Genomic DNA, 23,034 nt, shown 5'->3' with positions numbered 1-23,034 from the left:
GCTGCCAGGGCAGAGTTTAATTTTTGATTTTACTTTCCTGTCCCCGGTATCTCCATTTCCAGTTTTACAACTCATATTTAAAAATTGTCTGCACTTGATAAATCAGGGGCCCCACCTATCCAAGAAAACCTGATGTCAGTCCCGAGGGAGGCTTTTCTTGCAAGACTTCTAGGACCCTCCAAGCACAAGGCCTGAATTATGTGCTAGAAATCCATACGGAGAAGGGCAGAGATGAGTTTGAGTTTCAGCAGCGGACTTTGCCTTGCATCTGATTATCCTTTGGGGTCTCGGATTCCAGGCAACGCAATTAAGAAGTAAGCTGATCACCCACTTTGCTGGAGGCAGAATTCCGTAAGCCTCTTGGGTGTGATGGCCGGGAGAAAATCAGAGCTGAGGTTCCTGAATTGTGCCTGATGCCTCTGGGTTCCGAACGCTGTGGGAATCTCTCTCTCGTAAACCGTCCTCTGTGGCCATGGCATGTTAAGTAAACATCGCCAAAGCAACTCAGACTGTGAGAGGTTACAATGAAGCATTGAAACGTCAAACAGGCAAATCCTAAATCCCTACACAGATAGAACCAAGAGGGTCCTCTCATTAACTTTCTAACACTCAGGCATTTCTGCTGAGATTTCGAGCCAGGACCCCCTGGCTGCCATTACTTTTGACTTGCTTAGCCGATCTGGAATTAAGCTCCTCATATACTTACCTCCTGCAGAGGTCAAGTTCAGTGATAATGGCGAGTGTGTGAGACTGGCATTAGGAAGCACTGTAAAATAATATATAAACCCCGAGAACTTAGTTCATTAAACACACACACACACACACACACACACACATGATTATTTTGTGGCTCAGGAAATTTTATCCATCCTTTAGCCTTCTATGGCTTCTGAGGGAAGAGAATTATTTACTGAGATAATGGTGACAGCCAGCATTTACTGAAGGCTTCTCCAATCCTCATTCCAGAAGTCGGCTAAGCACTTTCCATGCAGCCCCTCACGTAACCCTCACGCGGCCCCTCGCAACGAGGGCCATCGTCACTGTGCGTGGGAGGAGCTGAGGCCCGAGACCATGACTTGTGTGTCTCAGGTCACGTGTTTCAGGACCTTTCCACGCGGACTGGAATTGTCCCAAAGACCGTGATTTTCACGGCTACCCTGAAGAGGAAGGGCAGGGCGTGGGCTCAAAGATGACCAGGCCGGGTCTTTGCTTGACGGGGACTACACGTTCCGGGGGCTGGGGGGGGGGGGGACCGACGTGGAAACACAGGGTCTGCACACGGTGTGTTAGACACAGTGTTAGCCACACTGCAGTGTGTCGTTGGACCACGTGGGGAGTACCTGATTTCCAAGGGAAGACGGGTGACGCTCAGGCCGTTCTAAAAGGAGCCGGCAACGAGGGGCTCCCAGGAGGCAGGGCTCATAGCAGCTGGAGGAGGTGGGCGCACCTAGGCATGCTGTGGGGACTCAGGGCCGGGCAGGAGGCTCGGTGCAGATGGGAGGACGGAGCTGCTTGGCGGGATAGTGAGACACGGTCAGTAGGCAGCAGACAAGGAGAAGCAGACCTGAGAAGAGACTGTCCTGAAGTCCCCCTTTTCCTGAGCTTCTGGGTTGGAAAGCCTTCTGTCTGTTCAGCCAACTTCCTGCCTCGTCCAGTATTTTTAGCCCACAGACCCTGTCCTATCAGTCATTCATCTAGAACTGGTCTGGAGAGCCACTCCGAAAATTTTGACTCAGGGAGGATAAAGCCATCTGTGTCCTAGAGTTCCCCTGAATCTACCCCAGTCAGACTATTAAGGTAACAACGCTGGGTGAGAGAGAACCATCCAGAGGGGGCCATACCGCCCATCCGTATGCTCATCCGTGTATTTGTTAACCAAACGCATCCTCGTGCCTTCCCTACGCCAGGCTGGAGGCAGGAAGCATTACGGATGTTACCACGTGTAATGCTCCCCAGGCCTCTACGCAGCAGGTGTTGTTAGGCCCGCTTACCATGGAGGACCTGGTGCCCAGAGAGTGCGGGGCACCTGCTGGGCAGGGGGAGTGTCCCGCCCTCCTCCGAGGCCCCCGCGCCCTTGACCTCTCCCACTGCATCAAGCCGCAGAGACACCAGCAGCTTCTGGCAGGAAGCACGGGGCTGTCATAACCCGACTCCTTAGAAATACTAAATCAGCTCAGGCCAATGCAGAGCCTTCTTCAAAAACCCATGTTCACTCACTCACCATGTGTGCCACAAGTACGCGGTGCACCTACTGTGTGCCAAGCCCTGTGTAGGGTAATGAGGGGAAGCCACCGCGTGGGGTGTATTGATGTGCGAAAACTTGTAGGATGGCTTTTCTCTGGTAGGTATCCCGCAAAGAAGGCCTTTGTCCTCATGCCCGCTAAGGTGAGGGGTGGAGGTAGAGAAGAAATTAATACTTACAGGTCACCTACTGCGTGCCAAGCTCTGTGCCACATCCTTGACAAACATCGTCTCATAGCAACCGGGGCAAGCAAGGAGTGGTCATCCCCATTTTAAAGATGAGGTGACTGGGGCACCTGGGAGGCTCAGTCGGTTAAGCGTCTGACTCTTGGTTTCAACTCAGGTCATGATCTCAGGGTTCGTGAGTTCAAGCCCCGCGTCTGGCTCTGTGCTGACAGCACAGAATCCTGCAAGGGATTCTCTCTCTGTCTCTCCCTTTCTCTCTCTGCCCCTCCCCAGCTTGTGTGCATGTTCTCTCTCTCAAAATAAGTAAATACACTTAAAAAAATAATAAAGATGAGGTAACTGAGGCTCAGAAAGGGCACGGGTTTGCCCAAGGTCACCTGGATGGCAAGGGGTGAAGTTGGACGCAAGTCAAGGCACTGCTGGCTTTTGCACGAGGGCTTTTTATGTTGGACTTATTAATCATTTGTTTGCTTGGTCGGTTGGAACCAAGAACACTTTGGGCAGTATGATGAAGTCCAGGGACCCCTTCTCAGAATACCCATCTTGAATTCACAAATGAAATGCATACGGTTACAAAAGACACTGATTATACTGACAACTGTCAAAATACGTGCACATCCGAGATGCAGTCGTGTCTGTGTTTCTCGGTGATGGATTTAATGATGAGAGCTGGGGCCGCTTGAATACCGACATAATTCTGAAACACTAGGAGCACAGCAGTCCCCGGAGAGAACAGGATAGCAAATGCTCTGTGATTTCTGTTGTGGAAGACACAGGTTAAGACCGGGGCACTGAGGATAGTACTGGGGTTTATTGCCTACATTCGTAATTGAAAGATATGCTGATTTCAGTGAGTAAAGATGTGGTGTTTTCCCCCATCCAAGCTTAGGGACCGCTTCGCCTCCCAAGTCCCATCCTTGGGTGGGGCGTCTGTGGCCACCGGGTTAGGGTGCCTGCTTCCTGTAATTCGTGTCATTTACACTGTTCGAGGAACATTTGAAAGGCTTTTTCTGTGAAAGTTGCTACCTGGGCACCATAGAGTGGAGGAAGTTATGGAGGCAGAGATGACGGGACAGGGGAAGGCATGAGGCTCGGGGACCTGCTGCTGGGAGCCAGGCACTTGATGTCCCGTATGTCATTTGAGCTCCACCTAAGCATAGGAGGAAAGGGAAGTGCAGAGAGGTTAAGAAACGTGCCCAAGGTGTCATGGCTTGTAAATTGCCAAGCCCTGTGCCACCCCGAGCTGCTAAGGCAGATCGAGCCCTGAGGGCACGCCTCCCCCATCACACGTGGAGGTCAATGTGTGAGTCTTTATGGAGAGGGCCGGGTGATTACGAAAGCCTGCACTCAAGGAGGAAAATTGTTCACTTTTGCTTATTTTGTAGCCAAAAGCTGGGTCTCTTGGATCGGGTTCGCCTTTCTAATCCTCGTGGTAGCAATACTAAAGGAAAGCTATTTACCCCTCTGAATGTAGATGCCATAGAAGAAAGTCCTCCTAAAGAACCAAAGCCTGTTGGCTTAAACAATAAAGAACGCTTCCGCACCGCCTTCCGCATGAAAGCCTACGCTTTCTGGCAGAGCTCTGAAGGTGAGGCCTGTCTTCTCCCTCACTCTGTCTCCTCCACTTCTCCCTTTGCCATGCCCGCCCCTTCCTCACCTCCCTCCCTCCCCGGTTGAATACTGTCCAGTCTGCAGAGTAGCCCGTCTCCACCCTTCCTGAACCAACTTCTTGCTTTATCCCATTCATGTCCGCTGGGCTGGGGGCTCCTGTAATACATCCCCACACTTCAGGGAGCAGGGGGGTCCCGAGGTAGCTATTCTCTGTGCCAGGATCCCCACATTCGTCTGCACAGACCCCTCCAGGGAGCCTTGGGACTTACTGCCATAGTTCCAAAGCATAGCCACATTGAGGTGCATTGCCATGGAGGTCAATTTGAAGGACATAGGGGGCCAGGTGCAGAGTGATCTGGAGACCCAGGGGCCTCAGCACCCCAAGGGGTGGGAAGAGGTGATAGAACCGAGCCCAGTAGGCGGCAGTGGGAACAACACCTCGGTGTGTCCCTTGTGCTTATGACAAGGGAGGATAAGCAGTGCTCAGAAAGTGACCCCACAAGGTCTCAAGGGTAGTGACTGAATCTGGACTCAGGTGTGTCTGATCGTAACCCCCAGGAGGATGCCCTCTACTGCTTCTGAGAAGTCACTCAGGGCCACAGAACTCACGTCACCGCCTTCCTGGCCTTCTCCCCAGTCAACAGTCCTGAACACGGGCATCTCTGACTCCTGTCTGGAGCATAGGAGATGCCACGAAGGCCTGAATGGCATCACAACTGGAGAACACCACATGGTTTCACACAGTGGGGGCAAGGACTCTGGCGGTTGAGCTTAGAAGGTTCTGACTGAATGGGGTCCCCAAGCCTTTCTAAGTGCCGTGGCCTGCTGGTTGATATGTGTGTCTCCCTCCCAGATGCTGGGACAGGTGATCCCATGGCAGAAGACAGGGCCTACGGGAATGACTTCCTCATCGAAGAGATGATCCCCACCCTGAAGGCCGCCATCCGAGCCGTCAGGTGAGGCCCCTTCCTCCCCACAGTGGGCCTCCTCAGGCCCCAGTTCAATTCCCACAGGATACTGGCTTTGGGAAGGTGTGTGGGAACTTGAGTAACTCCTGAATCAGGTCCAAGAGTATGTCAGTACTCCAAGGCAGATGCTGCTGGAAGAAAAATGATCTCTACAGCAGCAAGGCATCCTGGGTAACTCTTGCTCAGGCTCCTGACGGTATTTCTAATTGTCATGCTTTTTGTCTGGCTTTGGCCAGGTCTAGGAGAGGGGGAAGGGCATGTTGACATGGAGTTTTCTTCCTTTATAGGCTTCTTACCCAAAATAGCTTTTCTTATCTGTCTTCATCCATTAATATTTTCAACAAAATAGTCAATTATAGGATTTGTGTGTGTGTGTGTGTGTGTGTGTGTGTGTGTGTGTGTGTATCAGACGAGACTATAATCTACCCTGGCCAGTTTTTGTTTTGCTTCAGAATTCCAGAAGAAAATTAAAAAAAAAAAAATGCTTACTTACGGAAAACTTTGATCAGCATATGAGCTTACAAACAGTCTACAATGGTGGCTGTGAATTCTAGAAACTAAGTTGAATTCTCCAAGAATTAGCTGGGATATTTTCAGCCAGAGTCCTAGCCCAGTAGATCAGGGAAGCACAATAGTGTCACAATATGTGAACCTCGGCAAAGCCGTTGACCTGTCATCTCATGACACCCCATGTGCAATGTGACAGAAATGCAGCTGGACAAAAGCACAGCTACCTAGATTCATAACTGGTTGAATGATCGTATTCAAAGAAAACCAGTGAATGAATCTGTGTCAACCAGGAGAGAGGTCTCTGCTGGGATGGTCCACGGTCTGGCTTCTACCCTGTTCTTTTTAGAATTTTTATCGATGCCTTAGTTCAGGCATTGGCCAACTTTTTCTGTAAAGAGGAAGATACTGGGGTGGCTGGCTGGCTCTCAGTCGGTTGAGTGTCCGACTTCAGCTCAGGTCATGATCTCATGGTTCGCGGGTTCGAGCCCCGCGTCGGGCTCTGTGCTGACGGCTCAGAGCTTGGAGCCTGCTTCGGATTCTGTGTCTCCCTCTCTCCCTGCCCCTCTCACGCTCTGTCTCTCTCTCTCAAAAATAAATAAGCATTAATGTTTTTTTTTAAAAAAAGAGGAAGATAGTAAATATTTTAGGCTCTGTGGGTCACAGGTCTGACCCTGTTGCAAGTACTCAGCTCTGACTTCGTAACACAGATGCAGCCATTTACCGTACATATGTGAATGGAGGTGGCTGTGTTCCAACATCACGTTACTTTCAAACACAGGCAGTAAGGCAGATTTGGCCTTCGAGCCACCCCCTGCTGACCGAGCTGTGTAAAGGGCAGGCTTATCAAATGACACCTAGTTGGAAAGGACAGCACGTAAACCGGATGGCAGAATCAATAAGCCAAAATAGTGTTGAGAGGCTGCCGTGGACTATGACAAACAAGGAACTCTGAAGGCCCTGCGGAAAGAGATCTGCGCAAGTAGGGGGGGGGGGGGGGCGGCGGGGCCTGGGGTAGGCCGTGTTTCCCAGCCCCGGCCTACCATTAGGGGTGTTAACGGACGCCGTGCTCGGTGGGGGTTGACCCCGTGATGGGGTTTTCAAGGAACATTAGCCATCTGGGGTGCCTTTATTGGTTCCCAGGATTATAGAGATGAGGGTTTGGCATCTCTGAGTTTCAGGTGCCCCACCTGACTGAGAAAACCTGAGAACAGAAGCTAGTTTCTCTTTTCTCGGCGCTCACAAGCCAAATAATTAAAGAGGCTGTTGAGGAAGAAATTTGTCAGCTGTCCTCAAATAGAAGGCAGTGTGTCACAGTGATTAAGAGCATGACACTTGTCAGCATACAAACCTCGGTTTGAGAACAGCTCCGACATTATTAGCCAGATGGCCCTGGGAGGATGCTGGCGCTCTCTGGACCACAGCCATACCATCTACGAGTTGATCCATTAGCGGATGGTTCGTAACATACTCAGCTCAGTGTCTGCCCTATAGTGCATGCCCAGTAAATGTTAGCTCTTATTGTTACTATGACTTTCTCGTTATTCAGATGATTGAAGGGAGGTAATCATGAAGACGAGAGACACTAGTCAGCCTCATTCTGGGTGGTTTGAAGGGAACCGGGACCATGAGTTGGAACTTCCCACCATCAAGTCGTTTTCTCTTTGGTTCTTTTCTCTCCCTGCCCCTGAGTTTGTTAGACTCGAATTATAGTTTCCTTCTCTCTCTACTCACGAAGCACAAATGTCTCTACCTCACCTTGCAGAATTCTACAATTCCGTCTCTATAAAAAAAAATTCAAGGAGACTTTGAGGCCTTACGACGTGAAGGATGTGATTGAGCAGTATTCTGCAGGACATCTCGACATGCTCTCCAGGATCAAGTACCTCCAGACAAGGTAAGACAGTGGCTTCTGGAGGAATGATGCTCTCTTGACCACTAAGGAGTCAAAGCCAGATGAGCCCAGACCTTAGGGTGAAAGGCCTTCGGAAATGATCCAGAATGCCGGGGAGAAAGTTTAAGAACAAAAACGTTCATCGAGCACTGTGTACGTCAAGGCCGACAAGCACCAAACAGGCCGTGAAGAAGCTCTGTGACACTGACCTTGGCCAAGGTCAACACCCCAATTGGTCCTGGTGGAGAGAAGGCGTATGTCTGGCTAGCCCCTGACTATTATACTTTGGATGTTGCCAACAAGATTGAGGTGATATCAATTTGCCCAATTCTAAATACAAATTGTTCACTATATTGGAAATGTTTGAGTGTTATTTCTAATAGTGAAAATATGGAAACACATCAATGCCCAAATAATAATTGCCACCATTTTTGTTGAGCGCCTACACCTATGTGCCTAATCCTTTGTAACCTCATAAGGTATTGCATTGTGGGTGTCCTTTTCCTGATGACAGAACCAAAGCTCAAAGGGCAATGGAGTTACCCAAGATTAATCAGTGGCAGAGCTGGAAGTCACACGAGATCCAACTGGCTACACAACTCCTGTTCTGTCTGACACACCACACTCCACTTCCCCAATTATATAAGTACCGATTAAGAAAAAAATGGTGTCTGCTCTCATTAAAAAGTTATGCAACCATCAAATGACATTTAGAAAATGTATAGGACGAGATTAAAAACTTATGTCCTCTTTCAATATATATATGCACAATATGATTACGAATAATAGTCAGACATATATACATATGCTTAAGTATATACAAATGGTTATGTTGATATATATTCTCTGCATCGATCTTATGACACTAATAATATATACATACAATATGATTACAAAAACACATGCACATACATTTACTCAGAAATATATCCATGTACTCCCCATAGGGAACCTACAGAAAAGGACTACGTCTTCCGCCAAAGGATTACAGTGGCTGTACCGAGAGAGAGAGTCCATATGTGATTTTTTTTCCGGTTTTTAAATTTATCAAATCTTTAATGAATTGTAAAAATATTCTTTTAATAAGAAAAACCATTTTATTTGTGTGTGTGTGTGTTTCCTAATGTTACTTAGCATAGATGTTACAGTAACAATAATATGTTAATATTTTTTACAACTTCAGTCAATATTCACGTACGTTGTTTATTTTATTTTAATTTTTTAATTTTATTTAAATCCAAGTTAGTTAAAATATAGTGTAATAATGATTTCAGGATAGAATTTAGCGAAAACCGTTTCAAAAAGCTGAAGGACAATATGATGTCAAGGCATAGAACTGACATCATGAAACCAAAGCCCTGTAGGAGACTCGTTCCCTGGCCTTTGTAAGATTTCCAGTGGACACAAGTCCAGTCCTGCTGGGACCTTGGGTTTCTCATCTGAATAATGTTTCTCTGCCGTAGTGTCCTGCAGAATTAACAGGACCATCAGATTGAATGAGTTGGAAGTTAACGATGATGTTGGGTTGGAGGAATGCTTATCTGTGACCTTGCTTAATCCATACCTGGGACATCGACCGTGACTTCCTAGCATAGTGGCGGGCACACAGTCAGTGCTCAATGCCTGCTTCACGAATAGATTTGCGAATGAGTTCTGAGCCTAACATGCTGCTATTTCTGCAAATATGGCTCCCTGAGAGATGGAGGGAGCCTGACGTCTAGGACAACACCAGAACAAAATACTGGCCCGTCTTTTTATTTTCTTTTAATGTTTATTTATTTTTGAGAGAGAGAGAGAGAGCGAGCATGGGAGGGGTAAAGAGAGAGGGAGACAGAGGATACGAAACAGGCTCTGAGCTGTCAGCAGAGAGCCCAGTGTAGGGCTCGAACTCAAGGACAGTGGGATCATGACCTGAGCCAAAGCGGGTCGCTTAACCGACTGAACCACCCAGGAGCCCCAGAAATATTGGCCCATCTTAACGCACGCAGTGTAGACCTTCACACTGCTGTTGCTTTCAGTATTTATAGGCACAAGTATTCCAAAGAGTCATGGCTGGAGGTTGACCACCTGGGTAGCCAACTGCATATCCCCAGCCATGCTGATATGTGACCAGAGAGAAAAGAAGGGCGATTGAGTACATGGTGGTGTCAGCGGAGGAGTGCGTGGCCTTTGTGGTCCTGGGCCTGTGATGAACCTTCGAGGTCACTCCCACACCCGTCCCAGTCCCACAGGGCTGTGGGGACATTTGTCTCCATTTGTGTTCGGAGTGAAATGGATGGGGAGCCGGTGCCTCATGCAGAAATGGAAGTGAGGTGCAGGGCGGGTGTGGATCCGTCCCTCCAATGGCCAGGAAGCCTGCAGAATAGCAGAGATGTGCACGGCTGAACACGAAGCCTAGGGTTTGTCAAGAAAACTCGCTAGTCAGATGTTTGAGGAAAGAATGAAAGACCTGGAAGACCAGGCAGGCTTGTAGCACACGTTTCCTATAGGAGCTAACAGGATGTGACCCTCACCCTCTCTCTGTGGTTGAGCTGCCTGTCTCCCCTGGGATGGGGAGATACCCTCATATCGCTGGACCAAATAATAATAATAATAGTAATAATATATGGGAATTAAAAATTCTCTCTCTCCTTCACTCCCGCTTTCTCCCTCTTCCCCTACCCCCCCTTTCCTTTCTCTTGTATATTTCAAACCTTGCCTGACTAAAGAGAGAATAGAAGGAGTTGTTCTCCTGTCTTTACCTGTAATGCTCTTTGTAATGTAATCCCCTCCTTGTGTGTCTCTTCCAGAATAGACATGATTTTCACCCCTGGACCTCCGTCTACCCCAAAACACAAGAAGTCTCAGAGAGGGGCAGCGTTCACCTACCCATCCCAGCAATCTCCCAGGTGGGGCACGGAGACGTGGACTGACCAGCGGCGTGGCCCATCCCCATCCCCAAATCTCAGCTCGCTCCCTTCATGGTTGGGTGGGGTGGCCATTCCCCTCAGGAAAGTGAAGAAAAGAGCTTGAAGCCTCTTCTATCCGGCTTGTGGCCATTTGTGAGGTTTCTGTAACAAAAGACTGCCCGCCCCTCTTCCCAGACCATGTGGGGGACACTCCCTTCCACGGTTAATGAAAATGAACATAATAATGTCTGTGTTATAAAATAAGATGAGGCCTGTGAGTTTATTGGAATGGGAAGAATAGCTCATGTGGGCAGAGTTGAGGCATTCTTTCTCCGGTCAGCCTTTGGCTTTGCCTACATAGTCGGCCCTGTGTTGACCGATCCCAGTACCAGAGAAGGCAATCAGATGTGCGGCCTCTCGCCACATCATCGCGGGCAGAGCGTGTCCGTCAGCAGGGAAGTTCTGCTCATCCCACACAAAGTGTTTGGAAATGTTCCTTGCACAGGTCCCGAGGAACCGGGAGCAGTCCCGTCGGAAGGCCAACACCCGAATGTACACCTTCTTTACTCCCAGAGGGCTTCAAAGCAGGGAACATAAATGAGTGAAGGGAGTCAGGCTTAAGAGCTCACACACACCTTATAACAACCAGGCTCCTTATTAGAAACGAAGCAAGAGTGTAAGAGTGATGATGGAAGGCATCTGACCTTCAGCCTCAGTCCTGGGGATAGAATAAGGGAGTGTGGGCCCTGACAACCTAGAGGGCACTTGCCGTCACCAAAGGAGGTCATTGTCACTCCGATCTGCTGTGCTAATGCCAGGAATCAATATCCTCTGTTTCCGGATAGTCTAATTTGTCAGGAAGAGCCCATTATCCAGATGTCACGTGAACTTTCTTATTTTTGAAATGGCTGAAATGTCTTAAAACTTTTTGAGCCAAGGAAAACACTAGTGGGCTAGAATTAGCACGTGGGCCCTGAGTTTCTGATGTCTGCTTTAATTCAAGACCACTCAGCCGGAGACAGGCCAGGAATGTAGCAGGAGTGAGTAGCTTATGAGAGAGAAAACCAGCTACCTACAAAGTGCCTGATGCAATGGTTTTGAGCAACAGCCGGGCTCCCTGAAGATTCTCTTCTACATAGATCGTAACCCACACCGGCATGGAGCCCGTGTGAGGCACATCTCAACCCCTTCTCCGCCAGCATCCATTTTTGCATCGTTCTCCAGATTCAGCATCTGTAACAGAGGAGATATTGATACCCACTGTATAGGATTTCAGAGAGTGAACAACCCCACCCCACCCACCCTACCCCACACCCCTTGGAGTAGAAGCTCTCTGCCATAGTCCAACGCTAAAAGCCAAAGAAAGGACTATAATTTAAAGGCACTGAACCCTCAAGGCTCAGTTAGCTGATGTATTAACTTTGACCCAAAGCCTCCTAAGACAGCTTTGTATTTGGCTTCAGATAATTGCTGCAGAGAAAGTAAGATACCAGTGCTGCAGGCAGGAAAATGCTAGCCTTTCTTGACTCACATGTGCCTCCAGAGTTGAGCGGGCCTCTTCCAGACTGCATCAGCATGAGCATGGGAACGATAGCTCCAGGGACCATGGTCCGCTCTGCTGAGACAGCCTGGCAAAGCAAAGACAGATACAACAATCTTACAGACTCGTTGGCTCTTTCCTAGGAATGAACCGTACGTAGCCAGAACATCCACATCAGAAATCGAAGACCAAAGCATGATGGGGAAGTTTGTGAAAGTTGAAAGACAGGTAGGTCTTTCCTTTTCCTTACCAAAAAAAAAAAAGCATATAAAATTTATTTTCAAATGTCATTTTTTTCTTCCATCGGGAGATACGATGGTTGAGTATCTGGGTATCTACCATTGAGAAGAAGGATGTGGAAATTAAATCGTGATTTGGCACTTACTGGCTCGGTGTCACATGCAAGTTCATTGTGCCGAGCCTCAGTTTCCTCACCTGTAAAATGGGGATTCTAACACCTCATAAGGTTGCTATGAGGATTGAACGAGTTGGTACACGCAAATCACGTAGACGAGTGGCCGACGTACGATAGACACTCAGCAAATATCGCTGCTGTTCCCACGTGCCTCACGGTGCTCCCTTAAGAAATGATAGTTCCCTTCCCCACATGTCCTGGGTCCCTAATCCTTCCCTCAGAGGCCGGGTCAGTGTGTGGTCCCTGCGAGGAGGCCTGGAGCAGGGCGGGCTGTGGGTGGGTTCGGTCAGGGCAGAAAGAAAAGCCATTCACGCCCAGCTCACCTCTCATTTCCGCAGCAAAGGGCTTATATTAGAGTGTAGTCCATTCAAATGCACATCAGATAAATGGCACTGTCAGTTCCCGCTAGGGTCCCCACCAACCTTCTTACTTTATTCATCACCCCAAATTGGATCTGCTCAAGAGAGGCAAGAGGAAACTTGAATGATTATTCCTTCCTGGCATTTCAAGAATATCATTTTTCATTTAAAGATTTTAATTTATAATCTCAGCTCTCTCATTTATCGCCCCTGTGACCTTTGACAAGCTACTTCCTCTCTCGGGGCCTCTGTTTCCTCACCTGTAGAAGAGAGGTAATCCCAGTCTTAGGGCTTGTGGTGAAACCCCTCCTAGGGTTGTGGTGAAATGAGATGAGTTAACAACTCGAACGGGCACCAAGCAGATCAGATACCTACTAACTGCTCTGAGTCTTAGTTGCCAGGAAGGCTTGGATGCCGTCTCAACCCCTACCTGGTTCCGTGCTTCCTGGCGGGGGTCGTGAGTCGTCGGGGAGAGAATGTCACCCGTGCCTACACGCACATGCACATGGGACACACACAAAGACAGAGCCGGTTCCCAGTTTTGCGGGTAGGAGCAGATACAGCTTACCTCAGGGCGGCTCGCGTGCCAAGGCCCCTGCGTGGACCCTCAGCTCTGGGGGGCACAGCCCTTGCTACTGACTGCCCTCGTATCTCTGTTAACACCGCACGGAGGAAGAACGGACACTCAAACCCACGTGCTTCTGTCGAAGCGAATGTTTGCAAATCAAGAACTCCCTCTCCTTGACCCCACCGTCAGCAGCAAGGCCACCTGCTCCTCGGGTAAAACTTGTCCTCGGGTCACTTCTCTGGTTCCAGCCTTCCCTTCCCAGAAAGCCCCCGTCTGGTGGGTTCTAGGTTAGCGGTAACGGCTGCTCGGGGCTCAGAGTCAGGAAGCGCGAAATAATTAGCTGTGGTTAAGATTACGATTCGCAGGAACCCTCTCGCTTTCCAAAAAGTAGACGCCGTGGTTATTTCCTCCCGCCTGGGAACGGGTCCCCCCACAGCCCTGCAAAGGCAGTGATTCCCAGGTCCGTGTATTTTTCAGGTTCATGACATGGGAAAGAAACTGGACTTCCTCGTGGATATGCACATGCAGCACATGGAAAGGCTGCAGGTGCACGTCACGGAGTACTACCCGACCAAGGGCACCTCCTCGCCGGCCGACGTGGAGAAGATGGAGGACAACCGAGATTCTGATTTGAAAACCATCATCTGCAACTATTCGGAGACGGGCCCCCCCGAGGCCCCCTACAGCTTCCACCGGGTGCCCATCGACAAAGTCGGCCCCTACGGGTTTTTTGCCCATGACCCAGTGACCCTTCCCCGAGGAGGACCCAGTGCGGGAAAGGTCCAGGCGACGCTTTCCTCCTCAGCAACGACGTATGCAAAAAGGCCCACCGTCCTGCCTGTCTTGACTCTTCTCGACTCCCGAGTGAGCTGTCACTCCCAGGCTGAACTGCATGGCCCCTGCTCGGACCGGGTCTCCCCTCGGCAGAGACGGAGCATCACGCGGGACAGTGACACGCCCCTGTCCCTGATGTCGGTCAACCACGAGGAGCTGGAGAGGTCTCCGAGTGGCTTCAGCATCTCCCAAGACAGAGACGACTACGTGTTTGGCCCCAACGGGGGGTCGAGCTGGATGAGGGAGAAACGTTACCTCGCTGAGGGTGAGACAGACACGGACACGGACCCCTTCACACCCAGTGGCTCCCTGCCTCTGTCATCCACAGGGGACGGGATTTCTGATTCCGTATGGACCCCTCCCAACAAGCCCATTTAAAAGGGGTCAGGGGCTGCGTCCTCCTTGTAATGTAGACACACGTCGTACGGCTCACTTGCTCTCACAGCCGACACTTAGCAGTGAGACCACCAGTGGCTGCGTGAAACACATGCATGTGCGCGGCGGCCTCCCACCGGGCAGGGCCTTCTTCCTCCCCAGGTCACCACAGGGAAGCCGCTTCCTTTTCAGCATGGTTTGCATGACTTTACAATATATAAATGGTACCGCTAATCTCTTCTAGGATACACATTTCTCTGCTGTTCTTACTTTAAATCATGATCGGACCAGTACGGGGAGAACTTATCGACGAGCCGTGCTACTTGTCCGTTTGGGTTTTGGTTTGGTAAGCGGGGAATGTAGTTTAAGTTATTTCTCGAACCACTGCCCCTTTGTGTAAAACAGTTCGGTGATTAACTGTTTTCTACGGCAAAGCAACTAGTTTGCTCAGCAAAAATGCATTGTGTGTCAGTGAGGTGGCCGACCGAGCTAAAACGCTAGGAAAGGAACAAGGCAGTCATCGCCTATCCAAAAGCAAGAATTTTAAAAATTACCTGATTAAGGAAAAACTAGCAAAACCATCTCAAAGCTCTCAAAGGGACCTCACCTGGTCTGCCATTGTCTGGTATCATGCCTCGGTTTCCTCATCTGTGGTAATCCCAAGTGTAGCATTTCAAGTGAGTTATGAATTGACGGGGAGAAAATACACACACACACACACACACACTCACACGCAAGTTCAAATCGTGTCCAATTTATGTAGCCAAAGATAATGAAATGTATCAGAAGTAGGGTGCCCCTCTGGGCAGGAGCTAAGTTCAGTGCCTTCAAAATGAGGTTTCAACTCCCATGCCTCCCCCTGATACTTGTACAAAATATCCATCTCAGATGAAAATTAGAAACCAGAAATTATCTGGTCCAAGTTCTCCTTTGTAAAAATGAGAAACCTTTGACTCCTGTAGAGACAAGCCGGGGTCGGTCCATCGTCCCCTGGAGATCCGGGACTCCAAGCCCAGTCAGCTGACTCGTTCCGTGCCCTGGTCTCCTCCTTTCACGCCACTCTGCCCTTTATACGATGGGATCCAGAAATTGTGCCAAGATACCTGTCCTCCATGTCGTGTGGCAGGCGCCTACAACACAATTTCCCCGGCAAGAGGGGGCTGTTTGCTTTTATTGCAAAATGTGCTTGCCTGACGCATTGCATTTAGGATCCAGAAACACACACACATACATACACACACACACACACACACACACACACACTACAAGCAAGCTTCAACATTTACTAATATGCAAAAGGGCAAAATTTTCAGAATCATCCAACTCTACTCCTCCAGATTTTTTAAACCACACGTAGCCGTAAGATTAGCCAAAGTGAGAACAGAGCCCCTGAGAGCACTGCCCTCGTGGATGAGTATTCCATATTAAGCACAAGCCCTCCTGTGGCCTCTTACGAGATGTCACTACTCTCTGAAACACTTTGATGGAGAAAGGTTTCTGTTAGGCTTGGGCTGGGTTAGCTAAATGACTAGGCCACAGTATCACTGTCTCGCTGTTATCCCACATCTAAGCGCTGGTTGTGGGTGGTTACCATGGTGACCATCAAGCGGATCAAAGGGCCTAACCATCTACATGCATATTCCACTGTGGCAGATACCTGGTTGATGGTTTCATCGTGACCTGATGCAGGACTCTTGTAGTGTGTTAGGAGGCAGAACTAGTTTCTCAGAGACGGGCTCCTTTCGACCCCCATGTCAACAGCTACTGTGCAAAAGGCTCAGAGTACAATAATAATGAAGGTTTGGTCCCTGACGTTAGCAGGGCTCAACCAAAGCCTGCAGTCTTTGGCCCAGGGCAGGCATTGTCAGAGGTAGGTGACATTTACATGGAGTATCTCACAGAGAGGTATTGACGTTGAGGTCCGAGGTGGGAAAGACACAGGAATGAGCACACACTTCGGATATGAACCTCCTCCCCTATGGTGCGCCATTTGACCTTCTAACAATCTGAAGGGCAAAGGGAATGGGACACAGGCATGAAAGTGCCATTGGAGTTAATGACCTAAGAAACCCAATGCCCCTTCCTTAAGGTTTGGTTCTTGCTTCTGACCTTCCTGGAATCTTTTACTACAAATGATTGAGCTTCTATCATCTAACATATTACTATGGTTTTCTTTATGTACATGAGTTATTTGAAACAAACAAAAAAACTGGAGAATGAATCAAAGCCTCCACATAGGCACCAATTATTTTTACCTACCTTATGAATATTCTTGCAGAAGCGACTGGCCTCAGTACCTTACAAATACATGCATTCGCCAGGAACTCAACGGAGTCCTCAGCAGGATAAGTGAAACTTTCTCATCCTCAAGCTAAAAATAGTTACCATGGATCCAAAGTCAGAGGACCGCCTTGGGTTCTTTTAAAAAACCTACAAAGGATAAGAGCTTGTATTATCTCTTAAACCACAGGAGGACAGCCTAGCTTCCCCTGCTGGATCACAAGGCCAGGATGACAGAGATTGGGTTTGTGTCAATTATCATCATGTCTCCAACATGTAGTAAGCTGTCATTATCAGTGTAGACAAAGACAAAACACATTTTTCATGAATGACTAAATGGTAAGACTTTTTAAAAGCTATTCTTTCCCATCTAAAAAAAAAAGAAAAAAGAAAAATGATCTTCTGGAATTTGCTGCTTGGATATCCTTTAAAAAAAAAAAGTCATCCCAGAAAAGCAAGCCGAATCTGTTCAAGTTATCTGCTCATGAACAACATCATCATCGTGGCTGGCATTGATGAAGCAGATATTCAAGGTGTAGATTTGAACTTAAGTTATGGGGAGAAACAACGTGTGCTTCCACAAAGATCTTTTTGTCAGACAAAAGAACAGCATGATGGAAAAATCCAACAGAACAGGCCAATAACGTGGCCCAAGATTATTCTACTTCAGATTTACCAGTGGTCCCGAAGCTTGCAGGAAAACTACAATAGTTTTAGCAGAATACCATGAAATTGTGACAAATTAATTCCATTATAAAAACTGGGAATTATTTCCTCGAGTGGAACCATAATCCCATTATAGGTATTCAGTCTCTCTGTGTCACACTATGATATATGAACACTTCAAGAGGTCATTTTTTAGCAGAATCAAAATGAATGAGATCAATCTATCTTCCAAATGTTAGGTGAGAGGTGATCCTGTCAGGCTGAGAAGAAAGCAGTTGAGATCAAGTGTGCGTTTTGACCATCAAACACCAGCACACAAGCAAACACGAAAAGTTTAAGAAAAAAAATTGTGAGAGGCAAAGGAAAAAAAACCCATCAAACTGAGAAAGTTCTATTCACTGACTATTCTTTTTCTGGGGACTAAGATCTTGGACTTCTTAGATATAACATGGATATAATAAAGCTCTAGTTTCAATGAAAACATCAGAAAACACCAAGATATACAATAGTTCAAAATGAGCTAATTAGTCAGCAGTGAATGCATTATGCCTTGCCATCTTTGTGCAAGGCAGTTCCTAGACACTAAGTTGAAAGAATAATTACTTGTAGAAAATCCCAATATAATAAGATATACTCAAATTTGCAAGTCCATTCTCCTAAATCCATGCCACTCTACCAAGAAGGTAATAAAAACATTCATTTGTTTACCCATTTACAAGATTTACTAAGCACCGCCATCTGCTAGACACTGTGCAACATACTGGAAATTCAGAGTTAAGAAAACCACAGTTCCTGCCACCGAAGAGCTAGGAATCTGGTGGCCTCTAATATTGGAGGTCTCTACAAATTATGTCTACCAGGAATGGAAAGTATCTGATTTTATCCCCGAAGACATCTGCACAGATAGGAACACTTCCTCACGTGGAATCGGTGGGAGATTGAGCATGGAGGAAAGTAAAAGCACGAATTCTCCATCAAAATGATAATGATACCATCAGTTCAGGGAAGACTGAGTGGTTGAATGAGGACTTTGAGTTTGGGTCCAATGCACTGGGCTTTATAGCTCCAGATAAACTACGTACAAAAGAAGTTCTAGACTGAGAACGTTCTTGGGAAAAAACTAGCTTTCTCCTCCTCTCCAGATCCCTACAATGATTGAGTCCAGGCAAGAAGCTGGGCTACCTCCATTTCATTATGTTGACCAAGAGAGACTTGTACTAGCCAAGACATATATTTCAAGAGAAAAGTGTCACTCTGCCAGTGGGACTCTGCTAATCAAATTCTCCTGAAGTGAGTGAGAGAAGAAATTTGTTCAGTGGTCTAAGTTGACTTCACTTTGGGCAGTACTGACAAGCATATCCCCAGCTTCTCCCAGAAGGTGCCACGTAGCTGGCCTTTGTTTTCTGTGAATATGCTTCCAAAGCACGTAGGACCATATGGATTTCCTTTGCTTTCTGAACCCCAGGCATCCTTAAGAATTTGCCTCGTGTCCTCACTTGTCCTTGGAGGCTTGCTTATTTGAAGATGAACTTTTTCTTTTTTTTTTTTTTTTTTTTTTTTTTTTTTTAATTTTTTTTTTTAAAATTTTTTTTTCAACGTTTTTTATTTATTTTTGGGACAGAGAGAGACAGAGCATGAACGGGGGAGGGGCAGAGAGAGAGGGAGACACAGAATCGGAAACAGGCTCCAGGCTCCGAGCCATCAGCCCAGAGCCCGACGCGGGGCACGAACCCACGGACCGCGAGATCGTGACCTGGCTGAAGTCGGACGCTTAACCGACTGCGCCACCCAGGCGCCCCAAGATGAACTTTTTCAAAGAGTAGAAGTCCTTTCTTGGCATCCAAATCACCCAAAGTTTTTATGTTACTGATATTACACTACTCAAAACTGAGCTAAGCGTTCCCTAAACAAGGCAGCAGGTACCACTTCTCTGATGCCCAGATTAGAACATGTTAAGAACCAGGCTATCTCTATAGCTTTCATGGCTTGGGAAACCAGCAGTGGAAATCTCAAACAGATATAAAGGATCTAGAGATGACCTGGATGAAAATTTGAATCTCAGGACACTCAAAAGTGTTTGACTTTCCTGGTCTGTTTTGATGTTCAAATGAGACAATCGAGATATATATATATATATATATATATATATATATATATATATATATATATATATATTTAAAGCCCCTAGTACAGTGATGGCTGGGGACTCTTACACATGTGCTTTTTTTAATACTGTAAATGGACGCCATTGCCTCAGTCTTTGGTATTATTTATGAATTCTAAATTTACCCCAAGAAATCCTTTTTAGAAAAAGAGTGGTGGAGATACAATCCCTATTCAGGCACTTTTGCAATGGCTTTCTTTCTTTCTTTTTTTTTTTTTAAGTACATCTCTACCAATGAAATGAGGAAAGACAGGAATGTTGGAATGAAGGTGGCAGGACTGTTGGGTTGCGGTTGATTGGGTTATGGCAGTTCCCTTGGACACACAATACCACCTGTTGGACCATTCTCTTAAAGGATGATCTCTAGGAGGCAATGCCAAGTAGCAGGGATAATTAAATATGAAGGAACTAGTGGCTGCAATGAGGAAAGTTAACCAAGCCATGATGTCTGTCAGACAGCACCCTAGCAATGAATGGAGAACTTCCAGAGGAAAGGGTTCAAGCTCGCTCAAACTCGCCCTGGGGGGATTTGTTCCCAACCTCTAACAACCTCAACTTTGTTATCCCTGCAGGAAAAGTGTGACCAGTAGGTTGCTTTATTATAATAGATGCAGGGAGATACAATTTCATAGACTCTTGATGCTCAGAGCAAGAAGAGTCCTTGATCATCAAGAACAACCACTTCTCTGCTCAGATCAGGAAGTAGAGGCTCAGAGTAAAGGGAGTCACACTAGTCACTCCGTGGCTGAGTAAGTGATTGGGCAGCAGAGTGAATCAAGAACCCAGGTCTCCTAAATCCTGGTCCAGATATCAGAGATCAGATACGGACGGTAAGTAACAACCGAGAAGAAAACATTATAGGTGGGCCCAGAAGATGAATGAGAACTTCCTGGCCCATTCCGGAAACTGCTAAACCAGATGCATTGATTGGAACTCATTCCTGTCTCTGGAATATGATTGATCTCATGCCTTGAAAGATGACAATGTTTCTTCTCCCAAGATCCTGCTGACTCTCAGAAGGCCTGGCAAAACCCATGGCTGCTGTGGGCAGTTGAGAAAAGGGATAAAGAATAGCCTCATGGCCATGCAAGCACTCTCCTTCACTTCTCTGGCCTCGACAACTCTGTCCCCTCCTTGTCCTGCTAAGCCTGGACTGGTTCTATTCTTTGGCCCCCTCCCCTGGACTCATTCAGCTCCAGAGCCATCACCCAAGTTGTATCCTCATCCAGAAGCCAATTTAACAGGATTCTTCCTTGGGAAAAAAAATCTGTGTTCTTGATTTTAGGAAATGGGATGTGATTTCTTTGGGGATCAGTATGACCCCAAGTCATTAGTTCTACTAAGGTATCCCTTTGCAGTGGGATCTCTGTCTCCTGCTTTGTCTCAGAACATGCCCATGTTGGCCGGATCACAACTGGCACTCTAGGGTTGTCACTAAAAGTTGCAAAGAAGCAGACAGGATCCAACTTAAGACACCTTATGTTTGTGTAACTGGGAAATTATTTTAGAAAGTAAACAGGCCTCTGTTGGCTCAAATGAAGATTAACATAGTTGGTTTCCACTTATGTAGTGCTTGGGATAGATTTGCCAGAATTTGGTAGGCCTCCCGATAGCCCTTGCTAGACCCCGTAAATAGACGTCCAGGTCTCCTGAGTCAGACTGAACCAGAAATTTCTAAGACAAAGTCAGAATGATGGCAGTAATTTTAGACTGTCATTCTACCTGTCTTCTTAGCCTCTAAATAGCCCTGTTCTGTGGTTTAAATAAGTTTCAGGGGGAAATAAGTCAAAAATGGGCTCTACGTAAGAATAACCTGAGTGTGACTTATAATTAAGCAGTCAAAAGCCTGGCCTAATGCTTAGGAATATCTTTGTAATTCCTCTTATATTTGTCAAATGGACTATAATCTGATGCCTAAGAGGAGTGAAAAATGGGAACGTGTTTTCTTCCAGTGTTCCGTTCTCTCCTTCTGCCCATAAGACGGGTCAAGGAAAGGGAGAGAAACTTACCCAAACTGTCTTTCTGAGTTGCATGTGATGTGATGGTCTCTCTCTTGACTTCTGCGGTCCTCACCACAACCCCATGTAGGCGGTGTTATTGTCTCCCTCGTATAGTCGAGAGAACTGAGGCTGGGGGCAGGGGGTGGGGGTGGGGAATACGTTGCCAAAGGTCACTCATTATAGAAGTGCTGGGTTTGTAACCAAAGCTCATGTACCTTCAAAATTCATGTCTCCCCCTACTGAATCTCCTACATCAATGGAAATGCTCCCACATCATGCCCTGTGGTCCCCTACCAAGACTTGCCCTCCTATATCCAGTTGACTTTGTAGTAAAACAATCAGACCCATTGATTCCCCGGATAGAGTAGTGATCCCTGTGTCAGCTGCTCCACTTGGCTGTTCAGTGGGTCCTGCCTATTCCTTTGAGTGGGCTCACAACCCAGCTGTTAGTGGCAGAAAATAATGCCACATTAATTCTTCACCTCGTCCATGGTGGAATCCATTAGTTCTTAGAGCTTGGGGTGGCTGCAGATAATGCCACAAATGCCCCTTATTCTCTGCCCCCAAGCATCTCCTGTCTTTGTTTTATCCAAACAAATTCAAATGTCCTTCCTGCCTCTGGTCTTTTATCTCTAGGCTATACCTTTATTTCAGGGCTTTGAAATCCTGCAGAAACAGGTGAGTCTGCAAAAACATTCTTTGGGAGGCCAAACTCTCAGAACAGTTGTGTTTCTCTTCCTCAATATTCAAAAGATCACAGGTCCCGGTGGAAGTCAACCTGATCTGGTAATTGGGCCCCTGCCCTCCTCTGAATACTTTTTCAGGCGAAGAGGGAGCCGCTCCACCCTCCACATTCCTTGAGGGTTAAGAATTCACGTGCGAGAACAACCTCCAAGATTGGTGGCAGCCAATTTTCAAGTGTCAGAGATTTTGCTGTTGGGGACACGAGGCAGGCTCTGCCCCATCTCAAAAGTCACCTTAGTAAGATGGGTCCACTTCATCAGATTTGTCAGTCATTTCCTGTTTTAAAGAGAAAAATGCTCTCTACGTTGCTTTCAGTGGGATATGCTTTTCTTCCTTTTTTTTTTTTTTCTTTCTAACATAGCAGTGATGGAAAACACAAATCTCTGCAGAGTAGATCGAGACTTCCAATGACATGGATCCATTGTATTTGATTTTGGATTGTATTTTCTTTAACCCCCTTTAATGGCATAAAATTCTGGTGCCTTGCTCCCTGAATTTGTCTCCATGCTACAAGTAGGCTTTCTTCACATTCTGGCTTACACGGGAACACAACTATTCCACAAGTGGCCTTTAGTGCTCTTTATAATATGATTTCCTGTAATTTTTAAACTGTATGTGTAATTTCTATTCTGGCTCTGGCCAATATTTGAACAACTTTAATCGGTTGATTTCCATATATATTATGCAAACACTTCTTACCTGATTTTTTATGTTCTATCTTAAAACAGATACTGCACCACTTATTAATAAATAGACATTTCAATGGTCATGGGACAGAGTGTTATTTGCCCCAT

The 23,034-nt window shown here is 47.0% G+C and overlaps 1 protein-coding gene across 1 annotated transcript in view; it reads left to right on the top strand.

Moving 5' to 3' along the window:
- Positions 1-14,620, top strand: part of KCNQ3 (potassium voltage-gated channel subfamily Q member 3) — a 306,169-nt gene extending 291,549 nt beyond the window's left edge. The window contains exons 10-15 of the mRNA XM_019459690.2: positions 3,813-4,015; positions 4,892-4,994; positions 7,279-7,410; positions 10,197-10,295; positions 11,979-12,063; positions 13,655-14,620. Of these exons, the coding sequence (XP_019315235.2) occupies positions 3,813-4,015; positions 4,892-4,994; positions 7,279-7,410; positions 10,197-10,295; positions 11,979-12,063; positions 13,655-14,389 (1,357 nt within the window). The 3' untranslated portion in view covers positions 14,390-14,620. The remainder of the gene's footprint in view (positions 1-3,812; positions 4,016-4,891; positions 4,995-7,278; positions 7,411-10,196; positions 10,296-11,978; positions 12,064-13,654) is intronic.
- The last annotated feature ends 8,414 nt before the right edge of the window (positions 14,621-23,034 follow it).

The sequence above is a fragment of the Panthera pardus genome, unplaced genomic scaffold, assembly GCF_024362965.1.
Source record: "Panthera pardus isolate Hobbes unplaced genomic scaffold, ASM2436296v1 HiC_scaffold_7, whole genome shotgun sequence".
Taxonomy (NCBI): Eukaryota; Metazoa; Chordata; class Mammalia; order Carnivora; family Felidae; genus Panthera; species Panthera pardus.
This window is presented reverse-complemented; position numbering and strand designations above follow the sequence as displayed.